This window comes from Apium graveolens, chromosome 6 (assembly GCF_009905375.1).
Source record: "Apium graveolens cultivar Ventura chromosome 6, ASM990537v1, whole genome shotgun sequence".
Taxonomy (NCBI): Eukaryota; Viridiplantae; Streptophyta; class Magnoliopsida; order Apiales; family Apiaceae; genus Apium; species Apium graveolens.
In genome coordinates, this window is record NC_133652.1 from 239486217 (window position 1) to 239513935 (window position 27719).

General features: G+C 37.4%; 1 protein-coding gene and 1 non-coding gene across 2 annotated transcripts; both read right to left on the minus strand.

The window, feature by feature from the left end:
• Nucleotides 1–6694: 6694 nt before the first annotated feature.
• LOC141665806 (uncharacterized) lies at nt 6695–21371 on the minus strand. The gene is made up of 7 exons (XM_074471789.1): nt 21005–21371; nt 20380–20765; nt 20096–20287; nt 19448–20038; nt 18725–19152; nt 18499–18667; nt 6695–7393 (listed from the first exon to the last, which is right to left on the minus strand). Exons 1-7 carry the CDS (start codon nt 21369–21371, stop codon nt 6695–6697), a joined length of 2832 nt encoding a protein of 943 aa, XP_074327890.1.
• On the minus strand, nt 9498–9604 carry LOC141669776 (small nucleolar RNA R71). Its single transcript, XR_012554036.1, has one exon. It is a non-coding gene; the product is annotated as a small nucleolar RNA R71 (small nucleolar RNA).
• Nucleotides 21372–27719: the final 6348 nt, after the last annotated feature.

Genomic DNA, 27719 nt, shown 5'->3' on the forward strand with positions numbered 1-27719 from the left:
TCTTTGTAAATATTTTTCTATTTATTAGGGTGTTTTACTTTAAATAATATTACTATATTTACGGTAACTAAACCGACTACCAACCAAACTTTCATTATTTTGTCTTTAATATAATAATATAGATAAATAGTGTAGATATTTATTTTATTTGAGTCTGATCCAATAATATAATATTTTTAGAGGGATCAATAATCTTTATTATTTTATTTTAATCCGAGCATACAAATTCAACTAAATATATGTAGTTTATTTTTAATTTTTATTTAAGATTGGATCAATATCATAATTTTGTTTAGCCCGGCCGAGGTGAATTTTGTATATTATTTTTTTAAACAAAACCATTAGACATATCATAATTCTTTTGTATATATTTATCTATTTATTAAAGTGTTCAATTTTAAATAATATAACTATAATTATGGTGATCAGACACACTATCAACCAAACTTTCATTATTTCATTTCTAATATAATAGTATAAATATAATATTATTATTTATGTTCCATGGTACTTGTTTGTTACCGTTAACATTTGTTATTTTAATTTTACATATTTTCATGAAATTTTATGCTTTTCTAATTTCAAAATTATTAAATTTTATCTCATATAATTCTTCACTCTAAATTTATTATAATATATTGTCAAAATTTACTCATAATTTCTGGAATATATAAAAATAAAATTTTTAATTTTTATTTAGTTTATTTAAAACTTATAACAATGGGCATTTTTCAAAAATATCCTAGTTCAAAAATATGGTCATTTTTAATTTTTGTTTGCGAAAATGCATGTTAAAAACTTCATTTGCAAAAGTACGTGTTTTCAATCTCTTTACAGCAAACTATTTTCTTGCAACTCAATACAATTAGATGTAATTTTAATAAATTTATACAACTATATACAATCAAAACAATCTTGAATGTAATTAAAAAGAAACAAAAAGTTGAATGCAATTAGCGGGTTTCATGTCAAAATACTCACTTTTTTCTTCTAAAAAATTTTAAATGCTCATAAGCATCTGTCCTAAATGTACACTGAATTCACATGTAGATATGCTTAATTTTGAATACACATTTCAAACTATTTTACATTTCAGATATACTTAATTTTGAATACACATTTCAAACTATTTTTCAATTCTTATGAATAATATGTATTTGAGAAATAAAAATACCAAACAAGGATACACTACAATAGTTATGTAAACAAAACTAGGCATGTCCTTAGCGCGTGTACTTTAAAAAAATTAAAAGAAATTGAATGAGCATGTGCTAGATAGAAAATTTCTGTAATCAAGTTCTAATCACAAAAATCAATAATTTTTTCTCTCCATGTTAAGTGAGAGTGTTTGTTTTTCTCTTCGTTCTTTCTCAGAAGACCGTGAGAGTGCTGTAATGGCAAGGGTGGATGATATTAATGAGAGGTTGGCGGGGATGGGGATTGAGGATGAGGAGAATAATGAGCTCGTTTTTGATGAGGAAGCTGAAGATGTATCAAACAAGTTTGAAACCTGCTTAGTGGGTCGTTTTTTGACGGAAAAAAGTCTGAATACTAGGGCAATGAAGTCGAAAGTCGCTGACATCTGGAGGCCAGCAAGAGGGATTAACATAAAAGATCTGAAGCCTGGAATCTACCTCTTTCAGTTTTATCATACTGATGATATGAAGTGGGTTATGAACGGAGGCCCGTGGACGTTTGATAGTGCAATGCTTGTTCTCAGTAAGATTAGTAATGGTGTAGACCCCTTAGATATCCCATTATTTAATCTACAATTTTGGGTTCAGCTTTTTGGTGTCCCATCAGGGCTGATGACAGAGGCTGGCGGTAAACAGCTTGGCAATTTTTTTGGTTCATTTTTATCTTATGACCCTAATAACAATTCTAGTATTTGGCGTGAGTTTATGCGTATTAAGATAAATGTTGATGTAAGACATCCAATAAAATGCAAGAAGAAGTTTTGCAGGAAGAATGGAGTGGAATGCATTGTTCAATGTAAATACGAGCGTCTTGGAGATTTCTGTTTTGTTTGTGGTCTTGTTACTCACACAGAACGTTTCTGTAGCAAGAAACTAAACCTGAATGTGCAAGATAGTGGGCGGGAGTGGGGGACATGGCTACGTACTCAGTCGAGGAGGGTGGTAGGACATGATCGAAGCAAGTTTCTCCGTGATGAGCGAGACGTTGATTGGGACATGATTCATGGCAACTCAAATTCTAATCAACACTTTTCAGGGGAGTCTGGTAACCAAATTTTGGTTACATGTGGTCTGGCACGAAATTATAGCGATGCTGATAACTCAATGACTGGAAATCAGGGATTTAATCCAAATAATCAAGATAATGCAGTTATTCTGGGTATTTGTAAAACTCCTATTGGGCCGGTTGAGAATGAGTTGATTGGGCTTAATATAGAAGAATGAAATAAACGAAGAAGAGGCCCGGATAACGACATGCTAATGGGAATAGATTGGGTTAATGAAGGGTTTAATACTGAGACCGGTCTTTCTTATACTGATTGTCCAGTTTCTTCCACTAATGTTTTGGCTACGCTTGCAAGGCAAGCTAGCCAGTTGCAATGATTATTCTTTGTTGGAACTGTCGAGGGTTGGGTTCACCTCGGACAGTTCGCGCTCTTGGTGACCTCATAAAGTCACATAAACCTGATTTTCTTTTCTTGTATGAAACTATTTCATATGCTAATAAGATTGAAGAGTTGCGTGTTAAGTATGGTTTTGCTTAGTGTTTTTCAGTAGATAGAGTTGGTCGAAGTGGTGGTTTGGCAATTTTTTGGAGAAATAATGTAATGTGTGAAATAACGGGTTACTCTCGACATCATGTGAATGTTAACTTCCTGAGTAATGGTGTTGCAATGTGGGCTCTTTCGTGTTTCTATGGCTTTCCGGAAAGATCTCGTAAAAAGGAGTCATGGGATCTTATTCGTACACTATCTGGGATGACGCAGCTTCCTTGGGCTATTGTAGGCGATTTTAATGATTTGTTAGCTACAACTGATAAGTGGGGAGGTACTCCTCTTGCTCAGTCCCTCATGTCTGGCTTCCAAGCAGCAATAGACGATTCTTCATTAGTAGAAATTGACTTGCAAGATGGTCCTTTTACCTGGGAAAAATCTCATGGTACTGATGGTTGGGTGAGGGAGCGTCTGGACAGAGCGTTTTCCTTTCATTCGTGGCTTCATATTTTCCCCTTATGTAAGCTTTCAGTCACCCATACTTCTGTGTCAGATCATGATCCTATATTTCTTGATTTGATTAGTGTGGCTTTTTCTCAAAGGCAATTTCATTTTTGTTTTGAAAATACTTGGCTCCAAGAACCGAATTTTCTTAAGGAAACAATAGATTATTGGCTTACTCTTCCTCCATCCAATATCCTCCCAAAATTGTTGTCTGTTTCAAGCTTTATGGCACGGTGGGGAAGAAATTTCTTCCACAAATTCCGGGACAAAGTTAAAAATCTGAAAGTGGTACTTTCTACTTTAGTCGATCGTATTGATAGTGATGGTGTAAAAATGTATTTTGTAGAGAAGGAAAAATTGAACGACTTGCTCTTACATGAAGAAATATATTGGAAACAAAGGGCTAAAATCTTTTGGCTGGCAGAAGGGGACGCTAACACCAAGTTTTTTCATGTATCAACATCTTCTAGGCGTAAAACGAATAAGGTATCGTACCTGAAGACTGATTCTGGGATTCAATTGTATGACAAAAATGGTATGTGCACTACCGTAAAAGATTACATCACTGAAATGTTTAGTGGAAGTGCATCTACCTCAGCTTTTCCTTCGACAGAAGATAACAGGTGTGTGACAGATGCACAAAATCAGATGTTGGTAGCTGAATTTATCATTTGGGGAATTTACAACTGCTGTTAAACAGATGCACCCTGACAAGGCCAGTGGTCCAGACGGCCTCAACCAAGCATTCTTCCAGCAACTATGGCCAGTTTTAGGACATGAGGTGTACACATGTTGCAGGGATTGGTTAAAAACGAACTCCTTTCCGGCAATTTTAAATGATACTAATGTTGTGCTTATTCTTAAGAAAGAAAATGCTTGTCGGTTGAAAGATCTTCGTCCTATAGCTTTGTGTAACGTGTTATATAAGATTTATCTAAAGCCTTAGCAAACCGTTTGAAGTGTATTCTTCCTCATATTATTACTGAAAATCAGGCGGCATTTGTTCCAAATAGGAGTATTAATGATAATGTGCTTATCATTTTTGAGATTATTCATCACATGAAGGAATCAAATTTAGGAGGGGATGGTGATGTGGCCCTGAAGCTGGATATTTTAAAAGCTTATGATAGAGTGAATTGGGTGTATTTGAAGCAGAGGATGCAAGATATAGGATTTTGCTCTAAATGGATAAGTTGGTTGATGTTGTGTGTAATGACAGTAGCTTACGATTTATGTTTTAATGGTGATAGTATTGGTCCAATCAAACCTTCACGAGGGATAAGACAGGGAGATCCTATCTCTCCCTATCTCTTTCTTTTTTGTGTGGAGGGACTGTCACTAGCTCTCTCAAAGGCTGTTTATGAGGAGGTGATCCATGGTGTTAAAGTTAGCGAGTCAGCTCCAGTTATCTCTCATCTGCTATTTGCAGATGATTCATTCCTTTTTTTTGAGCAACCACCTTTGAAACAGGGGCTGTGAAGGCTATTTTGAATGAGTATGCTAGTATGTTGGGACAATCCATCAATTACCAAAAATCTGGGATTTTTTTTCAGTTCCCAGGTTAAACAAGTGAAGTAGCATGAAATATCTTCCATCCTGGGGGTTTTCGGCACATTACATGATACTATGTATCTAGGCTTACCATCTTTAGTAGGTCGTTCAAAGAAACAGGTGTTTGGATTTATCAAAGATAGATTATGGAAGCGTTTGCAAGGATGGAAGACAAAGAAAATTTCACGTGCGGGCAAGTCTATTCTGATCAGAAATGTGGCTACGGCCGTCCCGTCATATTGCATGTCTTCATTTCTATTGCCTAAGTCTATGTGTAATGAAATGAAGGTGATGATGAATAAATATTGGTGGCAATCGAGGTCTACAGACAGGAGAGGGATTAATTGGGTGGCGTGGGATGGTCTCAGTATGCCTAAATGTCAGGGAGGTCTAGCTTTTCGAAATCTTTATGGTTACAATATTGCACTTATGGCTAAACATGTTTGGAACTTCATTCACAACCCTCAATCTCTGGTCTCAAGGGTATATAAAGCTAAGTATTTCTTAGACTCTAATATTCTGCAGGCAGTAGCAAGACCGGGATCAAGCTTTATTTGGCAAGGTATAATTACAGCAAAGAATGAGGTTAGGGAGGGCTATAGATGGATTCTAGGGGATGGGGAATCAATCAACTATTTTCAAGGATCCTTGGTTGGCTGGTAAGGAGAACTTCAAGGTTGATCAGTCTCGAATTTATAATGGCAGCATTTCAACGGTAGCTCAGTTATTTTATTCTAACAGTAGAATGTGGGATGATAATAAAGTAATGACTACTTTCTCTCGTGATGACGCGAACCTGATATTATCAACTCATATCCCGGCTACACCAACTGTAGATCACCTAGCTTGGGCCCTGACAACAAATGGTATTTACTATGTTAAATCAGGCTATCAGATGTGGCATGCCCGACATGTTGGCACATGTTCTGTCTTGAAGACAAATGGTTGGAGTAAGCTCTGGAAGTTGGATCTTCCTCATAAGGTTAAAATATTTCTCTGGCATTTCTGTAGGAACAATATTCCGGTGAAGAGTAGATTAAGTAGCAAAGGAGTCCATCTCCCACCACACTGCTCTATGTGCAACGATGATGTTGAAGATCTTCTACACACTTTCTTTTCCAGTGAGTTTGATGTAGCTTGCTGGCAATACACTGATATCTATTACGACATGTCCACCGTGGAGTATGTCCCATCATGGTTAATTTTTAAACTGGATTCAGTATCCGCGATGAAAGCGATAGGAATTGCTCGAGTCATGTGGGGAATATGGTTTTTTCGGAATAAGAAAGTATGGGAGAATAAGAGTGTCATAGCCATTATAGCTATGGATTGGAGTGATAAGACGATATCTGATTGGAGGGAAGCCAAAGCTGAGCGTTATAAACAACTTAACATGGTCCAGTGTGTTCGAGTGCAAGTCCAAGGTGGGTGGAAAAAGCTAGAGTCTGGTGTTCTGAAGCTAAATATGGATGCAACAGTGAAGTTGGGATCACCCTCTTTCTCAATGGGACTAATAATCAGGGATCATACTGGTTCTTTTGTGGCTGCCAAAATAGTCTGTACGTCTATGGTGTCCACCGTTTTTGAAGCTCAAGCCTTGGCTATTTTGGAAAGTCTTCAATGGCTACTTTCTATGAACCATACTAGGGTGACTATCGAATCAGACTCCATGCTTGCTGTTCGTGCCCTGCAAGGTGTTCAGGAAAACCTCTTGGAAGTTGGTCATGTGTTGAATGTCTATCATACTATTCTAGATTCCAATTCAGGTTATTCCATATCTTGGGTTAAAAGACAAGCGAATAGGGTGGCTCATTTACGAGCCAAAATGCCTTGTTCCCTGCATTGTCAAAACATTGTTACGTTTCCTTCAGATTTGTTGTTGGAATCTCTTGTATGTGATGTTTCTTAGTAATGAAATTTGTCTTTTTTTTTGAAGAAAAGCAAATTGCATTACTGAGAAATATCAACCATAAGAGCCTCCAACAACAGACCTGAAGGAGACGTAAGAACATTTTGACAATGCAGATTACATGGTAATTTGGCTACTAAAGGAGCAACCCTATTCGCTTGCCTTTTAACAAAAGAAATTGAATAACCTGGTCTAGAATCAAAAATAGTACGACAGGCATCCAAGATAAACCCCACTTCTAAAAGATTGTCCGAGGAAGATTTTATAGCTTGCACCGCGAGAAGAGAATCTGATTCAATTACCACATTATCATAGTTTATAGAGTCAAGCCATTGCAGACCTTCAAGAATTGCAAGAGATTCAGCTTCGACGAATGTGGTAACCATACTTCTGGATAGAGTGATCCTTGCATAAAGGTCCCTGTATGATCCAATAGAAAAAGATCGAGTACCTAGCTTCACAGCTGCATCAACATTAAGCTTAAAAACTCCCAAGTTCGGTTTCGACCACTTTGTAGAACTCTGGGATGTATTGTGAGGTCGAGTAACCCCCTGCATAGCACACTTGTCTCTAGCTTCCTTCCAGTCTGTAATACCTTTGGTGCTCCAAGCAATAGCTAATCCTGCTGGCACGACCTTATTATCCCATACCCGTTTGTTATGAAAAAACCAGATTCCCCAAAGGACCTTGGCAATTTTCAAAATCTCCTCGCCGGGACCTGTGCTTAGCTTGTTGATTAACTAAACAGGGACAGACACTTAGAACATCTTAAAATGGCTTAAATTGGTGCATTGAAATCAAGTATTTTGTGTATTTGATGCGTTTTTCTAGTGTTTATGCATTTCAGGGTATTAGTTGCATTTCAGAGGAGTAATCATCAAGAATAAGCCTTGGCATGTGTTCACCATTGCAAGAGGAAAGAAATGGGCAGATTACGGCGAAGAAACGGAGCAAACTCAGGAATTTTCAAGTATCCTGAGCGCCCGCTCAGCTATGCTGAGCGGCCGCGCAGAAAGCTGAGCGCCCGCTTAGCTATGCTGAGTGGCCGCGCAGGGTCGGGAAATTTAATAATTATTTTTAGGACTTCTACTTCTGTTTGGCTTCCACTTCTATGTAATCTGAGTTTTATGGGACTATTATATAAGTAGATTTGGAGACGTTTTCACGAGAGAGGATCGTGGTATTACGCAAGGAGTGAAGGAGATAAGGAAGAAGACCGTTTTAGTACACAACACCGAAGAGGAAGCATATTTTCTCGTGATTCTTGTTTCATTGTAGCGTTGGATGCTAGTTTTCTTATTTTGAACCTATTTACTCTTGTGACGTACTCTGATTTAATATAATTAGTTTAGTTATTATTTTCTTGTTTTTGTTTATCATGATTTCATATGAACCCATGATGACGATGAGTGCTATTATGGGCTAATCGTGATCATGGGGTTGCAACGTATTTACTATGGAATTCTTTAGTTAATTGTTTAATACTTTAGTGTGTGATGATTGTATGATATCTAGTATTGGTTGTGCGTATTCGTCTTATGTGCGTCGCGAATATATAAGATAGGGTGTTAATCTCTTGTGAAGCGATGGTGGATCTTGAGATGTAGAACTTGCCATGCTAGCATAGGTTCATGTACGTTGTGCATGATTAGTGGGTAACTCTAACAGTTTTATTTGCCCTATGTAATCAAAAGGAATAACTTGTGCTTAAATCGTTGTGTTGTAAATTTCTGTAGACATATAGGAACTCAACATAATTGATGACTATTCAACTTCTATCTTAATTGTGGATGTTTGGTAGAATGGTATTAGTACAATGAAGGTTGGCTTTTATCAGTTTCGTGTTATTCGATTAATATCATCACTGCCACATGCTAAAGTAAATAATAATGACTATTGAAGGAAGTAGTAATGAAGTTGTGATCTCATGAGTGTTTTAATATTGTTAATTTGAAGTGTTAATTAAGTGATTAATTAAGTAGTTAATTGTAGTTAATGTTTAGTCAACAATTCTAAGTGTTAGTGTCTTAACATTGAGAAGTAATCATACATTGGTGTGTGAGTTTAATTAGACAATAAATTAGTCTGAGTCTCTGTGGGAACGAACTAGAAAGTATTCTATATTACTTGCGAACGCGTATACTTGCGTGAATATTAGCGCGTGTTTTCGCCCTAACAAGTTTTTGGCGCCGCTGCCGGGGACTCGGCATATTTGTTTAGTTTATGTACTTACCATCATTTGTCATTAGGACTCAGTGATTAGGACGTAGTAGTTACTTATTATTTCCGGTTGTGTTTCAGGTACTTTAGCGAGCGTTTATGCAAACTCGTTCTCGTACTCGCAAGAGGACTTTAGATACAGCTGAGGAGACAGACGAAGTTCTTGATATTCCGGAGAAGTTAGATTTTGAAGATTCGGATTCAGAAACTGAGCGGAAAGAACCAGTAAACATGGGTGATCGTATTGTTCAAGCTGATCCAGCTCTCATGGATTTTTCTCGGCCAAAAATTGATGACATTCAGTCAAGCATTCTTCATCCGGCTATTCAAGCTAACACCTTTGAAATCAAGCCGGGCACTATTCAGATGGTGCAGAATTCTGTTTCTTTTGGAGGAGCGGCGACTGAAGACCCCAACATGCACATAAGGAATTTTGTCGAGATCTGCAGCACTTTTAAGTATAATGGTGTGACTGATGAGGCTATCAAGCTGAGGCTTTTCCCATTCTCACTGAGGGACAAAGCTAAGGACTGGCTACATTCTGAACCAGCTGGGTCCATCACTACGTGGCAAGATCTTGCGCAAAAGTTTCTGGTGAAGTTTTATCCGATGGCAAAGACTGCTGCTATGAGGAGTGCTCTTACTCAGTTTGTGCAGTAACCTACAGAATCTATGTGCGAAGCTTGGGAACGATACAAGGAAATGTTAAGAAAGTGTCCACATCATGGAATGTCCGATTGGATGGTGATCACTGGTTTCTATAATGTTTTGGGGGCCCAATCTCGGCCCATGCTCGATGCAGCAGCTGGAGGCGCCTTATGGGCTAAAAGCTATACTGAGGCTTATAATCTTATCGAGACTATGGCTGCAAATGAGCATCAAAACCCAACTCAGAGGATGATGCCTGGTAAGGTAGCAGGTATTCTGGAAGTCGATGCAGCCACCGCTATTGCAGCACAGCTTCAAGCGCTGTTAATGAAGGTTGATTCTCTGGCTACATATGGAGTTAATCAAATAGCTATGGTTTGTGAGCTTTGTGCAGGTTCTCATGCTACGGATCAGTGTTCTCTTGTCAACGAATCTGTTCAGTATGTGAATAATTATCAGCAACAACAGCAGCCTGTGCCAGCTACCTATCATCCTAATAACAGAAATCATCCAAATTTTAGCTGGGGGAATAATCAGAATGCTATTCAGCCAACATATCAGCAAGGCGTAAGTAAACAGTTTAACCCACCTGGATTCCAGCAACCACAACAGTATGCTCAAAGGCAATCATATCCTCAACAGGAAAGTGCAGCTGCACCTACTAGTGCTGATTTTGAGGAACTTAAGCTGTTATGCAAGAGTCAGGCGGTTTCTATCAAGACCTTGGAAAATCAAATCGGTCAATTAGCCAATGCAGTGCTCAATCATCAACCTGGCACTCTTCCCAGTGACACGGAAGTACCAGGCAGGAAGGAAGCTAAAGAACAAGTCAAGGCTATTACCTTAAGGTCTGGAAAAGTTGTTGATGCTGAAAAGGCAAAAGAAGGAGAAGCTGAAATTAGAGATAAAGAAGCTAAGCAAAAGGAGAAAGCGGCGGAATCAAGGAAGACTATTGTTGAACACACTCTGCCTGAGGGTAATACAGGGGAGAAACAACTCTATCCTCCACCACCTTTTCCTAAGAGATTGCAGCAACAAAAGCTGGATAGACAGTTCGGTAAGTTTCTGGAGGTGTTTAAGAAACTTCACATCAATATACCTTTCGCTGAGGCTCTGGAGCAAATGCCTAGTTATGCGAAGTTTATGAAGAGTATTCTTTCAAGGAAGGTGAAACTGGATGACCTTGAGACCGTTGCTCTCACGGAAGAATGCAGCGCTGTTCTGCAGCAAAAGTTACCGCCAAAACTAAAAGATCCAGGTAGCTTCACCATTCCTTGCACCATTGGCAAGTTGACTTTTGATAAATGTCTTTGTGATTTAGGAGCAAGCATTAATCTGATGCCGTTGTCGATCTTTAAAAAGTTGGATTTGCCTGATCCAAAACCCACATACATGTCTCTACAATTGGCTGATCGTTCCATTACTTACCCAAGGGGCATAGTGGAGGATGTGCTAGTCAAGGTGGATAAGCTCTTCTTTCCTGCAGATTTTGTTATTCTGGATTTTGAGGAAGATAAGAAGATTCCCATAATCTTGGGAAGACCTTTCTTGGCTACTGGCCGTACCTTGATAGATGTGTAAAAAGGTGAACTTACTATGCGAGTACAAGATCAGGATGTGACCTTCAACGTATTCAAGGCAATGAAATTCCCTACCGAAGATGAAGAGTGCTTAAAAGTGGATGTGATTGATTCTGCGGTTACTTCGGAACTCGATCACATGCTAATGTCTGATGCATTGGAAAAGGCCTTAGTGGGGGATTTTGACAGCGATGATGAAGATGGCAATGAGCAATTACAATATTTGAACGCTTCTCCCTGGAAGCGAAAGCTGGACATGCCGTTTGAATCTCTTGGTACTTCTGACCTCAAGGATGCTGAAGGAAAGCTCAAACCATCAATAGAGGAAGCACCTACCTTGGAGCTCAAGCCATTACCTGAACACTTGAGGTATGCTTTTTAGGTGATGCATCTAATTTACCTTTTATTATTGCATCTGACCTTTCAGGTAGTGAGGAAGACAAGCTCTTAAGGATTTTGAGAGAATTCAAATCGGTTATTGGATGGACTATAGCAGACATCAAGGGGATAAGTCCTTCATATTGTATGCATAAAATTCTGCTAGAGGAAAGTAGTAAGCCGACTGTTGAACAGCAGCACAGACTGAATCCTATCATGAAGGAGGTGGTGAAGAAAGAAATTCTGAAATGGCTGGATGCAGACATCATTTATCCTATTTCTGACAGTTCGTGGGTGAGCCCCGTACAATGTGTACCTAAGAAAGGAGGTATCACTGTGGTAGCAAATGAAAAAAATGAGCTCATCCCCACTCGAACAGTTACAGGATGGAGAGTATGCATGGATTATCGAAAGTTGAACAAAGCCACGAGGAAAGACCACTTCCCTCTTCCGTTTATTGATCAGATGCTTGACAGGTTGGCTGGTCATGAGTATTTTTGTCTTCTGGATGGCTATTCAGGGTATAATCAGATTTGTATTGCACCAGAGGATCAGGAAAAGACTACCTTCACTTGACCATTTGGCACGTTTGCTTTTCGCAGAGTTTTGTTTGGGTTATGTGGCGCACCAGCCACTTTTCAGAGATGTATGATGGCTATATTATTTGATATGATTGGAAATAATGTCGAAGTGTTCATGGACGACTTCTCCGTCTTTGGACATTCATATGATGAATGTTTGAATAATCTTCGCGCCGTACTCAAAAGGTGCGTGGAAACTAATTTGGTGCTCAATTGGGAGAAATGTCATTTTATGGTGCGTGAAGGCATTATTCTTGGGCATAAGGTCTCTAGCAAGGGTCTGGAGGTGGACAAGGCCAAGGTGGGAGTCATTGAAAATCTTCCACCACCTAATTCTATGAAAGGAATCCGTAGTTTTCTTGGTCATGCGGGTTTTTATCGGCGATTCATCAAAGACTTTTCAAAGATATCTAAGCCGTTGTGCAATTTGCTTGAGAAAGATGTGCCTTTCAAATTTGATGATGAATGTTTGGCGGCATTCGAGACTCTCAAGAAGAGTTTGATCACTGCACCAGTTATTACAGCACCAGACTGGACAAAGCCGTTTGAGATGATGTGTGATGCGAGTGATTATGCGGTAGGTGCAGTTCTGGGACAACGCAAGAATAATCTCTTTCATGTGGTCTACTATGCGAGTAAAACCTTAAATGGGGCCCAAATGAACTACACCACTACGGAGAAGGAGCTCTTGGCTATAGTCTTTGGTTTCGAGAAATTTCAATCTTATCTGCTTGGTACTAAGGTAACAGTATTCACTGATCATGCGGCCATTCGCTATCTGGTTTCCAAGAAGGATTCGAAGCCGAGACTCATTCGTTGGGTGCTTTTACTTCAGGAATTTGAGTTAGAGATTAAGGATAGAAAAGGTACTGAGAATCAAGTAGCTGACCATCTCTCTAGGTTGGAGAATCCCGATTCTACTTCACAAGATAGGACATTAATCAATGAATCTTTTCCGGATGAGCAGTTGTTTGCAGTTCAGGAGGAAGAACCATGGTTTGCAGATATTGTAAACTATCTCGTCAGCAATGTAATGCCTCCTAAATTGACCTCAGCTCAAAAGAAGAAGTTTCAGCATGAGGTGAAGTGGTATATGTGGGATGAACCATATTTGTTTAGACAGGGAGCTGACCAGATCATCAGGAGATGTATCCCGTTCTGTGAGACGGAGGGGATATTACGAGACTGCCACTCCACAGTTTATGGTGGACACTATGGTGGTGAGAAGACGGCAGCTCATATCCTGCAAGCAGTTTTTTCTGGCCTACTTTGTTTAAGGATGCTCATCAGTTTGTTTTAAGGTGTGATCATTGCCAAAGAGTGGGAAATTTGACGAGAAAGGATGAGATGTCGTTAAATGTGATGCTTGAAGTCGAGGTCTTTGATGTTTGGGGAATCGATTTCATGGGGCCTTTTGTCTGGTCGTGCAATAATCAGTACATCTTGCTGGCAGTCGATTATGTCTCAAAATGGGTAGAAGTCAAAGCTTTACCGATAAATGATGCAAAGGCAGTGCTAAATTTTCTTCATAAGCAGATTTTCACAAGGTTTGGAACACCTCGGGTAATCATAAGTGATGAAGGGTCGCATTTCTGCAACCGTAAGTTCACTTCTATGATGCAGCATTATAATGTGAATCATCGAGTGGCTACTGCCTATCATCCGCAAACAAATGGTCAAGCGGAAGTGTCTAACAGAGAGATCAAACGCATTCTAGAGAAGGTTGTTTGTCCGTCAAGGAAGGATTGGTCTTTAAAGCTCGATGAAGCTGTCTGGGCTTACAGAACAGCATACAAAACTCCACTTGGTATGTCCCCGTTTCAGTTAGTGTATGGTAAGGGATGTCATTTACCTGCGGAGCTTGAGCATAAAGCCTACTGGGCATTGAAAAAGTTGAACCTGGATTTAGATGCAGCTGGTAAGAAAAGAATGCTTCAGCTTAATGAACTTGATAAATTTCGACTTCAAGCGTACGAGAATAACAAAATGTATAAGGAAAAGGTGAAGAGGTGGCACGATAGAAAGCTACATCCTAAGTTATTCGTGCTGGGGCAACAAGTTCTCTTATTTAACTCTCGTCTCCGATTTTTTCCTGGGAAGTTGAAATCGAGGTGGTCTGGACCTTTTATTGTCAAAACTGTGTTTCCACATGGAGCGGTGGAAATTTTTGAGAATGATCCGGACCAAGCATTCAAGGTTAACGGTCAGCGTTTGAAGCACTACTATGGGGACATGGCAAACCGAGAAGTGGTTAGTGCCATTTTGTTGACTACTTGAGAAAGGTACGCAACGTCAAGTTAATGACGAAAAAGAAGCGCTGCGTGGGAGGCAACCCATGATTTGTTGTTACAGGAACCCTTAGAAGTTAATAACCTATCCAAAAACACAAAAAAAATCAGAAAAATGGGGCTGAATTTTTTTTTTCCAGTATAAAAAAAAAACCAATTTTAGCCCATAAACCAACGATTTGTTCCCACTACCCCATCATTTTAACCCTTAATCCCCAACCCTAATCTAATTTAGCCTATTCCACATCCTCTATATACATACACATATCCTACATATCTCCCACAAACTTCCTACACTTAAACTCTCTCCCAAGCACCACAACTCAGTTCTTAAACACTTTTATTGGAGAATCAATGGCTCCCAAGAGAGCACGAACTATCGATAGCAGCAACACAGTCCCTACTGCTGATTCATCAAGGGGTACTGCTGCAAGGCCTCGGTTGACTGACAGAGCTGTGGAGGAGGAGTACACTAGGCTTTTGGGGAAGCCGATTCTGAAGGAGAGAGGGTTTTTACCATCGGGGAGGGATGGTGAGTTGCTACCCATGATTGCAGAGAAGGGGTGGACAAGTTTTTGTGAGTCGCCCGAAGCAGTGCCGATGAGCATGGTTCGCGAGTTCTATGCGAACGCAAAGGCCGAAAAGAATGGGTTTTCTGTGGTTCGTGGGCTGACGGTTGATTATCACCCAGCGGCGATTCGCCGTGTGATTGGGCAGCGAGAGAGGAAGCCCGAGGAGGAGAACTGGAATGAGAAGACTGCTGAGGATTTTGACTTGGATTTGATTTGTGCGACTCTCTGTAGGCCGGGCACAGTTTGGACCTTCAAGACCGGCACTAATGAGTATCGTCACTTCCCGGCGATCGCTATGAACAGGTATGCCCGTGCATGGAATGCATTTATTTGTGCTAATATTTTGCCTTCTTCGCATGCACACGAGGTCGCAGTTGAGAGAGCACGGTTGTTGTGGGGAATTCTTAATGAGGAGTACTATGTGGACCTTGGTGAGTTTATCTACCAAGGAATTCTGAAGTTTTTGAGGGGAGCTAAGCATATGAACATCCCTTATGCATCCACGATTACGAAGCTGTGCCGAGCAGTAGGAGTGAACTGGCCGGCTCATGAGCTGTTGCAATTGCCGGCAGCTCCGATTGATTCTGGGACTCTGAATGGGATGCAGGAGTGGACCGGTGGTGAGCCCGAGGAGCATGGGCTGGGTTATCGTCTTCCAGGAGGGCGTCCAGCATGAGGTGCTACTATGGCTAGGCCTAGGCGTGATGAGGCTGGTTCTTCGAGAGCTCAGGAGGGTGCTGGGATGGCTGATACCCAGTATAGGAGGCTTTCACGGCGGATGGATGCCATGTACGAAACGCAGAGCAGGTTTGCTCAGGAGCTCACCCTTGCGTTAGGGACTGCTTTTCGGGGCCTTGGAGCTGATATCCAGTGGCCAGTTTTTGGTGAGGACTCTGCATACCCGCCACCTGATACTCCACCCACTGAGGGTGATGATGATGATGACTCCGAGTAGGTATACCCTGTGTTCCTTTCTACTACCTTCACTGGGGACAGTGAAGATTTTAAGTTTGGGGGTGGTAGTTAAGGAATATTTTATGTGTGTCATATAGCTGCATATTTATGATAGCTTAGTGCATATAGTTGCATAATTTATGCCATATAGTTTTATATATATATATATATAGCTTTATGTGTTTATTATGTCATGTAGCTCATGCATTCACCATGATCCCTTTTGCGATGATTTATTGACTGAATTGTGATATTGATGCGAGTGTAGTGATAGCATTTAAGTGATATTGAGTCGTGTAAGTTGATATGCATTCTAGAAGCACTTGTAGTTTCACTAAGTCTTAGAGAATGCTTAAAGGGCTAGATTGTTGTTATGATTTGATTGTTTTCGAGGTTAATCTATTTATTATGCTCAGAATTCGATAATAGGTTCTTAGTGATAAAGGCATGAAAAAGAAAAAATTGGAGTAAAAAATGGAATTTGTTGCTAGTTGTGGCTAGGCGTCAAATGGCTAGTAGCCGGCTCGCATGTTGTGCGAGTAGTCTAGGGTTGAGCAAGATGGAGCGAAACGCACTTGCTCAGAAATTTAAAAAAAAATAAAAATTGTGGTGTTTATGCATAATTGATCACGAGTGGGCTCTTTGGTATTCGAGTTATTAAGTTCTTAGGGGACTTTGTGCCTAGTGACCTAAGGCTTTTAGAGTCTGGGATCCGCTAACCTAACGCTCGTTACATGGATACCATTGTATAAGTCTTTTGTGGACCTCACTCATTGCACGGTCAAATAAGCATTTGTGTTGTGAATAAAAAGCATGATTCCGTAATAAGCTCCAGAATTCTTGTAGTGTTGTATGTCACTTTGTGCCTAGAATTTTTTTCTTCTTTGTATAATCTTGTGATTGCCTTGAGGATAGTCGAGTCGTAATAATTGGTCTAGTTCCGAAGCATATCTGTTAAGCATCTGTACACACCACGTTTCTGGCTGTATGTTAGTTTACATGAGTTTATTGATCTTTGTCGCCTAACTGCATTTGTTGAGTTGTTGCAATTTGGTTGGTTTATTCGTAGTAAGGGGGATCGCTGCATTTTTATATAGATTGCATTCATGTATGTTTTTATTTGTTTTTGAGTCTGTGACGCTTGAGGACAAGCATCGATTTAAGTTTGGGGGTGTGATAAGTGGCATTTTATACCACTTAGAACATCTTAAAATGGCTTAAATTGGTGCATTGAAATCAAGTATTTTGTGTATTTGATGCGTTTTTCTAGTGTTTATGCATTTCAGGGTATTAGTTGCATTTCAGAGGAGTAATCATCAAGAATAAGCCTTGGCATGTGTTCACCATTGCAAGAGGAAAGAAATGGGCAGATTACGGCGAAGAAACGGAGCAAACTCAGGAATTTTCCAGTAGGGTCCTGAGCGCCCGCTCAGCTATGCTGAGCGGCCGCGCAGAAAGCTGAGCGCCCGCTCAGCTATGCTGAGCGGCCGCGCAGGGTCGAGAAATTTAATAATTATTTTTAGGACTTCTACTTCTGTTTGGCTTGCACTTCTATGTAATCTGAGTTTTATGGGACTATTATATAAGTAGATTTAGAGACGTTTTCACGAGAGAGGATCGTGGTATTACGCAAGGAGTGAAGGAGATAAGGAAGAAGACCGTTTTAGTACACGGCAACGAAGAGGAAGCATATTTTCTCGTGATTCTTGTTTCGTTGTAGCGTTGGATGCTAGTTTTCTTATTTTGAACTTATTTACTTTTGTGACGTACTCTGATTTAATATAATTAGTTTAGTTATTATTTTCTTGTTTTTGTTTATCATGATTTCATATGAACCCATGATGATGATGAGTGCTATTATGGGCTAATCGTGATCATGGGGTTGCAACGGATTTACTATGGAATTCTTTAGTTAATTGTTTAATACTTTAGTGTGTGATGATTATATGATATCTAGTATTGGTTGTGCGTATTCGTCTTATGTGCGTCGCGAACATATAAGATAGGGTGTTAATCTCTTGTGAAGCGACGGTGGATCTTGAGATTTAGAACTTGCCATGCTAGCATAGGTTCATGTACGTTGTGCATGATTAGTGGGTAACTCTAACAGTTTTATTTGCCCTATGTAATCAAAAGGAATAACTTGTGCTTAAATCGTTGTGTTGTAAATTTCTGTAGACATATAGGAACTCAACATAAATGATGACTATTCAACTTCTATCTTAATTGTGGATGTTTGGTAGAATGGTATTTGTACAATGAAGGTTGGCTTTTATCAGTTTCGTGTTATTCGATTAATATCATCACTGCCACATGCTAAAGTAAATAACAATGACTATTGAAGGAAGTAGTAATGAAGTTGTGATCTCATGAGTGTTTTAATATTGTTAATTTGAAGTGTAAATTAAGTGATTAATTAAGTAGTTAATTGTAGTTAATGTTTAGTCAACAATTCTAAGTGTTAGTGTCTTAACATTGAGAAGTAATCATACATTGGTGTGTGAGTTTAATTAGACAATAAATTAGTCTGAGTCTCTGTGGGAATGAACTAGAAAGTATTCTATATTACTTGCGAACGCATATACTTGCGTGAATATTAGCGCTTGTTTTCGCCCTAACAACACCTCCAGAGGTAAATCGTAAGCTGCATCGACCACCTGCCAACATGCCATAGCGAACGGACAATGGAAGAAAATATGCAAAAGATCCTCCACCCCAGAGTTACAAATAGGACAGCTAACAAGAAGATTTACCCCCTTAGAACTCAATCTACTTCTCACATGAATGTTGTTCCTACAACAACGCCACAGAAACAGTTTAATTTTATGAGGAAGCTCTAGCTTTTAGAGCCTGCTCCAACCATCAGACTGAGGGACAGATTTCACTCCAATATTGCGCCCATGCCAACACTGGTAACCTGTCTTAACTGAATAAACACCATTTTTCGTTCTTGACCAAGCTAAATGATCAGCACCAGGAACTCCAGGAATACGGGTTGACAAAATCAAAGCAGCATCATTAGCAGAAAACGTGGACCCCACTATACTGATGTCCCAATCCTTTGATCCTGGCACAAATAAATCAGCCACTCTAATGTTTCTATCAACATAACTGTGAGTTTGAATGACTCGAAAGTCCGCTTTTGCAATCAACCAAGGGTCCTGACAACACTTTATTATTTCCCCATCTCCTAGCACCCATCTATAACCATGCATAATTTCATTTTTAGACGTAACAATTCCTTGCCAGATAAAACTAGATCCAACACCCAACTTAGCCTGTAAGACATGCAAGTTTGAGAAGTATTTATCTTTGAAAAATCGTGACACGAGAGACTGAGGCTTGTTGATGAACGTCCGAACATGTTTGGCTACAAGGGCAACATTATAACCATAAAGACTTCAGAATGCTAATCCACCTTGACATTTGGACATGGATAGACCATCCCACGCCACCCAATTGATGTTTCTCCTATCAGAAGTTCCTGACTGCCACCAATAATTATTCAGCATACCCTCCATTTCTTTACACATAGATCTGAAGTAAAAATGAGGACATATAGTAGGAGGGGACCGCAGTAGCAACATTTTTAATGAGAACTGTTTTTCCTGCACGAGAAATTTTCTTAGCTCTCCACCCTTGTAAACGTTTCCACAGCCTATCTTTGATAAAACCAAATACCCGCTTTTTCGATCTTCCCACTAACGAAGGTAAGCCCAGGTACATACTGTGCTGCAGATCATTAGAGACCCCTAAAATAGATGATATTTCACTCTGTTTGTCTTGCTTAACATTCGAACTGAAAAATATTCTAGATTTCTGATAATTAATAGACTGTCCCGAGTGACTAGCATACTCATCCAGTAAGGACTTAATCACTACTGCTTCATGATTAGACGCTCTAAAGAAGAGAAAAGAGTCATCGACAAACAAGAGATGCGATATCACCGGTGCAGAATTACTGACCTTAACTCCATGAATAGAGTTTGCTGAAACTGCTCTAGAGAGACTTAGTGATAGCCCTTCAACATAGAAGAGAAATAAGTACGGAGATAACGGGTCTCCTTGTCTGATACCCCTCCTTTGAATGATCGGACCAAACTTAACACCATTAAAACAGAACTCGTATGATACTGTTTGAACACATAGCATCATCCATTTGACCTATTGAGCATAAAAACCCATAGCTTGCATCCTTCTCTTTAGATATATCCAGTTCACCCTATCATACGCCTTAGATATGTCTAGTTTGAGCGCCGCATCACCTTCACTACCTCGAACTGACTTCTTCATATGGTGGATTACTTCGAAAGCAATCATAACGTTGTCATTAATACTTCTTCCTGGCATAAATGCAGCCTGGTTCTCGGTAATAATATGGGGAAGAATACGTTTTAGCCTGTTCGCTAAAACCTTAGACAATATCTTATAAGGACGATACAGAGTGCTATAGGACGGAGATCTCTCATGCGACAAGCGTTATCTTTCTTAGGTATGAGAACAACATTAGTATCATTCAAATTGGCAGGAAATGAGGAATTGCGAAGCCAATCTCTACAACCCATGAAGACTTCATTTCCCAGGACATGCCAGAATTGCTGAAAGAAAGCGGGATTGAGACCAATCGGGCCACTAGACTTATCCGGATGCATCTGTTTAACAGCCGTAGTAAACTCTTGAAAAGTTAAATCAGCTACCAACATTTGATTATAAGCATTTGTTATACAACTGTCCTCTTTAGTGCCATAATAGCTCGAGTTACTTTGCCCATTCCTGAACACGTCGAGAAAATAATCTCTTACAATACTGCACATTCCATCATTATCGTTTACCTGACTCCCTCTATCATTTTCCAGGAAAGGAATATGATTAGTTTTCCTTCGAGTAGATGCTGAAGCATGAAAAAATTTGGTATTAGCATCTCCTTCAGTTAACCAAAAGGTCTTGGATCTTTACTTCCAATAGACTTCTTCATGAAGGAGTAAATCATTCAACCTCTCCCACTCTTCAAAGTACAAGACATACCTTCATTATCAATGCAGTTCACAAGTGAGGCAAGTAGAGCCTTCTGTTTCCTCACTTTGTCTCGGAATCAATGGAAAAAATTCCTCCCCCAAAGAGCCATAAAACTCGACACAGAAACCAGCTTAGAAATGATATGAGAAGGATCAAGAGACAGCCAATACTCAGTCGTTTCCTTGTGGAAGTTCGCCTCCTGCAACCAGGTATTTTCAAAGCGAAAACGGAACTCTTTTCTAGTGAAAGCCACACTATAAAGGTCCAACAAAATAAGATCATGGTCAGAAACTGGAGTTCGAATTATTGAGAGTTTAGATAGAGGGAACAAGTGTAACCAAGAACGCGAAGCAAAAGCCCTATCTAGCCGTTCTTTAACCCATCCACTAGAACCACGGGACTTTTCCCAGGTGAATTTACCTCCTTGCAGATCAATCTCAATTAATGAAGACTCATCAACATCAGCTCGAAAATCGTTCATGAGGGATTGGGGTCTTGGGGTACCCCCCACTTATCAGCTGGATAAAGTAAATCATTAAAATCACCAATAATAGCCCAAGGTAACTGAGACAGATCAGCCAACCTGCGTAAGAGATCCCAGGATGCTTGCCTACGATCATTTTCAGGGTATCTATAAAAACACGAAAGAGACCACACAGCAACTCCATTAGTCAAGAAATTAACATCAATGTGATTTTGAGAGTAGCTGGTAATTTCACAGCTCACATTATTCCTTAAAAAAATTGCTAACCCTTCACTACGCCCTACTCTATCTACATAAAAATATTGAGAAAAACCGAATTTAACACGCAACTCTTCGATTTTATTAGCATAAGAAATAGTCTCAGAGAGAAAAATAAACTCCGGGTTATGGGACTTGGTCAGATCACCCAATGCTCGAACTGTCCGAGGGGAACCCAACCCTTGACAGTTCCAACTAAGAGCATTCATTGTTCATGGCTAGCTTGCTTTGCAAGCTTAGCCAAATCAGAGTTATTAGAAGCTAGACAATCAGATGTAGAAAGACTAGCCTCAGTATGAAGGTCTCTGTTAACTCCCTTAATTTCCATAAAAGTATTATCCTCTGGGCCTCTCCTTCATTTATTCCGTTCTTCAATATTAAGCCCAATAAGCTCTTCATCGGTAGGCCCATTATGTTTTTTAAATTTTGCCGCCCCTTACACCTCATTCATATAATTAGATCGAAATCCCGGATTTCCATCTCTGTTAGATAAGGCAACGCTAATATCACGCTCCTGAGAAATTGGCTGAATCCTTTGCTTACCAGAATCCCCCGAAAATTGCTGATAGAAATTTGAATTTCCATGAATTGCGTCCCAATCATTATCCCCTTCATCACGGAGAAACTTGCTCTGATCCTGTCTTACTGATCGCCTCGCCGGAGCTCGAAGCCAGGGTCCCCAATCTCTAACAACGTCAGTTGTCGTAAGACTAAGTTTCTGAGTGCAAAAACGCTCAGTATGAGTCACTAATCTGCACACAAAACAGAAGTCAATAAGTCCCTCGTACTTGCACTGCACAATGCACTCTGTTCCATTTTTCCTGCATATCTTCTTCTTGCGCTTTATAGGCTGCCTCACATCAATATTAACTTTGATCCGCATGCACTCACGCGAAATACTTGAATTATTATTCGGATCATATGAAATAAACGTCCCAAAGAAGTTGCCAAGCTGCTTTCCTACAATTTCTGTCATTAAACTTGAAGGAACACCGAACAATTGAACCCAAAATTGCAGATTAAACAAAGGGACCTTTAGAGGATCCTCTCCAACACCAATTTTGCTAAGAACTAGCATTGCCCCGTCAAAAGACCATGGTCCGCCATTAAACACCCAATCAATGTCATCTACATGATAGAACTGAAAAAGAAAAACACCCGACTTCAAATCCTTAATACTAATACCTCTTGCTGGACGCCAGATGTCAGCCATTTTGGATTTCATCGCCCGGACTTTCAGACCCTTTCCTATTAGAAAACGTCCCACAAGGCAGCAATCAAACTTGTTGGATACATCCTCTGCCTCCTCATCGAAAAAGAGCTCTGCATTCTCTTCATCTTCAATTTCAATTCTTGCCAACCTTTCGTTCAGATCTTCCACTCATTCCATAACACCAAAACTCTCACGTCCTTTAGCAAAAGAAAGGAGAGAAAAACAAAGACTCTCACTTCATAGGAGAGAAATTTTCTGAACAATTGAGTTATGCAACCAACCGTGTTTTAATTCATATAGTAACAAAAAGAAATTTATCTTTTATTCAAAAAAAAGCATGTGCTAGATAGTGAATATTCTGGGCAAACTTATTCAAAAAAAAGTATTTTAGATAGTTGGATTCAAAAAATGAGATATGTTATTTAGAAAAAAAGGAAATATTTTAAATATTTTTTCTGCAATTAATTGCATATATGGATGATTTTTATTGTAACATATTTTTATAAATAATTTTAGAAAATAGTGAAATCATTAAAAAAATAATATTTTTGATAATTTTTCTATAACTAATAATTATAATTTTAAAGTGACTAATATGCCCTTGACAAAAAAAACACTTGAACTCCTTTACATTAATTATATGGTGAATATAATAATTGCAGTCTTTTACCTATTTTTCTTCACTTTTGTCTTGTAGTATATTTAATTTATAATTGAATAAAATATAATATGCGATGTTTAAACATAATTTTAATAAATTGGGTCATTTACAGATATTCAGACAGGACAGCTCGGGTCATTAAACTTTGCTAGCAAAGCTGGTAGACCAAAGTCATTGAAGCTTGGTAGTTCAGCTCGCAAGTTGCAAATTGCAACTTCATAATTCTGTGTCTGTTTCGTTTCTTTGATTTTCAGTTTATTGGATAATTAAAATATTAATTTAAATTAAAATTTTATAATAAAAAAAGAGAAGATAAACAATTACCTGATCTCCTACCTCTGGCTATATGGAATAAATTCTTAATGTTTTTATGTTAAATCATTTTATATATTATTTCATTGACAATTTTGAGTAGGATAATGATTTTTTGGTATATGAAATAAATAAAATATCAAATTTTATGTTAAAAGCAATATTAGTATGAACACCTTAAAAAAATCAAACGAAATAAAAAAGCAATAAATCATTGTTTAAAATTCGAAAAAAAAATATAACATTTAGTGCTGAAATTAAGTTAGATATATTAAATCCATTCAACTAGATATCTCCACTACAACTAAACATTTAGAAAAAAAGTAGTAATTTAGATAATTTCTCTTATATAAACTAATAAAAAAAGTGAGGATTTTATATAAGAAAACAGTGAAGCAGCCGATTAGGGACCTTATACTTTTTAGGCTTCGTGCTGCCGGCATTTTGCAGTTACGGAGAAGAAGCTAGCTTAGTTGGGACTATTATTATTTATTAGTAATGTCAACAAACGACCACAAGGTCCTCATGTCCTATCTACTAACTGAATCTCTAATTAATTTCGGTTTTCAACCACTGCATTTTTAAAAAATACAATAAAATATTCTTTTTGTCATTTTTATTCAAAAATTACGAACATCAATCTCTCTGACAGCTAACTATTTGAAACAAATATAACTAAACCCGTATGTGAAATACAGCTACAACATTAAACTTTATGTTCAATTGTATTATTAGTTCAAATGTGATTTAACATTCTGTATAAAAATGAACAAGATACTTTGTGGCTGTTTGATGAACTGTTTGGCAACTATTTTGAGTGATCATATTAGCACCATATATGCTATCAACGTGAAAATTTGGGGATGGTACATTCTCGTTCTCAGTTATTTTACTGATCCTAACTGCAAACACATATAAAACAGTTGTTAGGTGATTTTATAAAAACTAAATTAACTTATTTATAATTAAGTTTTGTAAATTAAAAGTATAAATTAATTCATTTTGTCACGGCTTCAAGAAAATATTGATCCAAATTTTGTTTTAACCCGTTTTATTTATATAATTTTATTTTAATTGGAGACCATTATACAACCAAAACTAAATTCATTTATTTATATTAAGTTTTTTTTAATCCGGATAAATATTATAATTTTTGTTGTCAAGGTGAAAATGGTATATTATATAGTTCATCCTGAGTTCATTATCCTTATTTTTAATTTTTTTTTTAAAATTTATATTCATGTATCACTTATATTATCCTTATTTACATCATTATTATCACTTTATATCATTTGTAATTTACATCTTAATTAATTATCCTTATTTTATTATCACTTTATATCACTTGTAATTTATATTTTAATTTTATTTTACAAAATAATAACTTAAAAATTGTAATTTACCAAACACATAATCAATTTATAAGTAGTTTATACATAATATTAACCAAACACCTAAATAAATTAATATATTCATATTTATTATATGACACTTTTCAGTTAAAATATGTTTCCTGATTATCGGGCTGGTATCATGTCAGCCTATAGTCAGCCGTTAAATTTAGGTCACATGTTTTGTGACATATTCCGTTAAAGGAGGCATAAAGGAGGCATACTTTCATACTTATTATTTAATAAAAACCTACCAGCCTCACTGTCAATATAGAGTTGGTCCCTATATATTTATTGTTTATAAATGTTGTTGTTTTATCGATAAAACTAGCTTTACAAAATGTATGAATATACTCTAAATCACATATATTATTGTTATTTTAATTTTAATTATTGATTATTTATTTTTATTACGTTTACTGGATGGATGATTTATATATATATATATATAAAGTAATTTTTGGGATGTGATGACATTTATAAATATTTTGATATTTAACTCGATTTGGCAATTTTGGTACACAACGGCACGGATAATTAGTATTTGGATTCGAAAATATGATATATTAACACGAAAATAGAAGAATACGAAAAATACGGATATAATTAGTGTCAGATTTATTTTTTCAAAATAGGTACACGACACACAACGGAAGTACACGCAATAAATAAATAAATAATTTTTAAAATATTTAATATTTATAATATAATTTTTATATCTTTTTTAAATGCTAAATAACAATATAAATATTCTATTTCTATAATTTATGTATTCAGAATTTAGTTGTTTACTATCTTGTACAATTTAATTACCTAGTTTATTTTCGCCCATTTAATTTTATCGTACATAATTAGTATATTTTTGTATACCAAACGGGTATAAACGAATTTATTAGTTCCGACTTAGTGTCAACCAAAAGGTAAACAAATATAAATTGAGGTTAGGTTTAGGTTTAAGATTTTGACATGAAAATATGAAAGTACAAGGTACCAATATACACGTACACGACTCATTGCCATGTCTACATTTAACATTAAGCTGAAATAACATTTATAATGGTATTGTTTTTTGTCCACCGCTTGTCCACCGCTGAGTGCGTTCCTATAAAAGTATTTGTGCTTGTTTGAGCTACTGCACAATATAATGTATTTTTTCACATAAAATTTTATTTATTGACTATTATTTGAATTTAAATCTTTTAAATTTTTTATTATTGATCTAAATAAATTTTCCCTCTCCTTCGTTCTATATTAACAAATAAAATCTATGAACATGTTTTACACCTCCTAGTTGGGCTTAAAACATAGACTTTACCAAGATTAATCGTTTTAGTCGATAAATTCTTACACCTTGTGGTATGTAAAGCAATAACTTAACCCACTGTAAATTAATATGATCAAATGTTTTATAAATATTATAAGCTAAAACTTATAGTATTTTTTGAATATGTAATTTGTATAATTTATATTTTTAAAAGATGTAAGAAACACGACTTGAGGAAAAACATGGCGTATTAACCGGTGATGTATCTTTATTTAACAGTTGGTAGCTCACTTTCACTACAACATATTTGCAATCATACAACTGTTTTTTTGCCGTTGTGTGACAGGCAGTGTTTCCGTTGTCTATCCAACACTCGTGTGATCGAAGGTTGGACAACGATTGTTTATACACTTGTAATAAGAGAGATTAAACAACGTTTTTCAATAATGGTTACAATCAAGAAGGCACAACGGTTACTCTTTATTAACCATTGTTAGACAATGTTTTAAACAACTGTTTCTTTATTCAACTATTGTCTACCTAACTTAACAACAATGGTTTTGTAGAAAAACCATTGTTGTTAACTTATTAGATATTTTCATAAACAACAGTGTATAAACTTCTTTTAACTAGTTAAAACCATTGTCATGAATGTTTTTTGTTTAAACCACAATGGTGTAAAAAATTTAAATCATTGCAAAGAATATCAAAAGACAACAGTTTTTTTTTAAAAAATGTGCAGTGAGACATACAACAGTTTTCATCATTTTTTGAGTGGGTTTCACACAACTGTTTACAAAATTAATCTCATTATTTAAAATAAATCAATTTTAAAATAAAATGATATTATATTAATTCAATTGTTATTTCACAATTGAAATTAAATTTATAATACAAAGGTTTTCTACAAGAATTACAACTATAACTTCAAATCTATTTCTAAACATGCTCATTAAGGTACACAATAACTAATTTGCATACATATTCCGTTGTTTTTGCCCGAGAAGCAAGAGAATGTTCACTCCATTGGCACGCCTAGTCCTAGTTCTTGTTCTTGCCTATCAGGTTCTTGTTCCAAGTATCATACATGTAGGTATAAGTTTGCTGCATCAAGAATTACACGCATATGAGAAGAATATATAAAACTTCGAGAATAGTTAAAATAGAGGCAGAGAAGAAAATAGAAAATAAAGAGTAAAACCTGCAATCTATATGCCCATATGTAATCCACGTACATACGTAAGGC

Excerpts from the sequence above, each read along its gene's own strand:
- LOC141665806 (XM_074471789.1), bottom strand. The coding sequence starts at position 21,371 with ATGAACGATTTTCGAGCTGATGTTGATGAGTCTTCATTAATTGAGATT. Across the intron at positions 20,039-20,095 it reads TATCTAAGGCGTATGATAGG|GTCAAATGGATGATGCTATG; the intron begins GTGAACTGGATA and ends TATGCTCAATAG. Across the intron at positions 7,394-18,498 it reads CTTACGATTTACCTCTGGAG|TTAATCAACAAGCTAAGCAC; the intron begins GTGTTGTTAGGG and ends GTCCCTGTTTAG.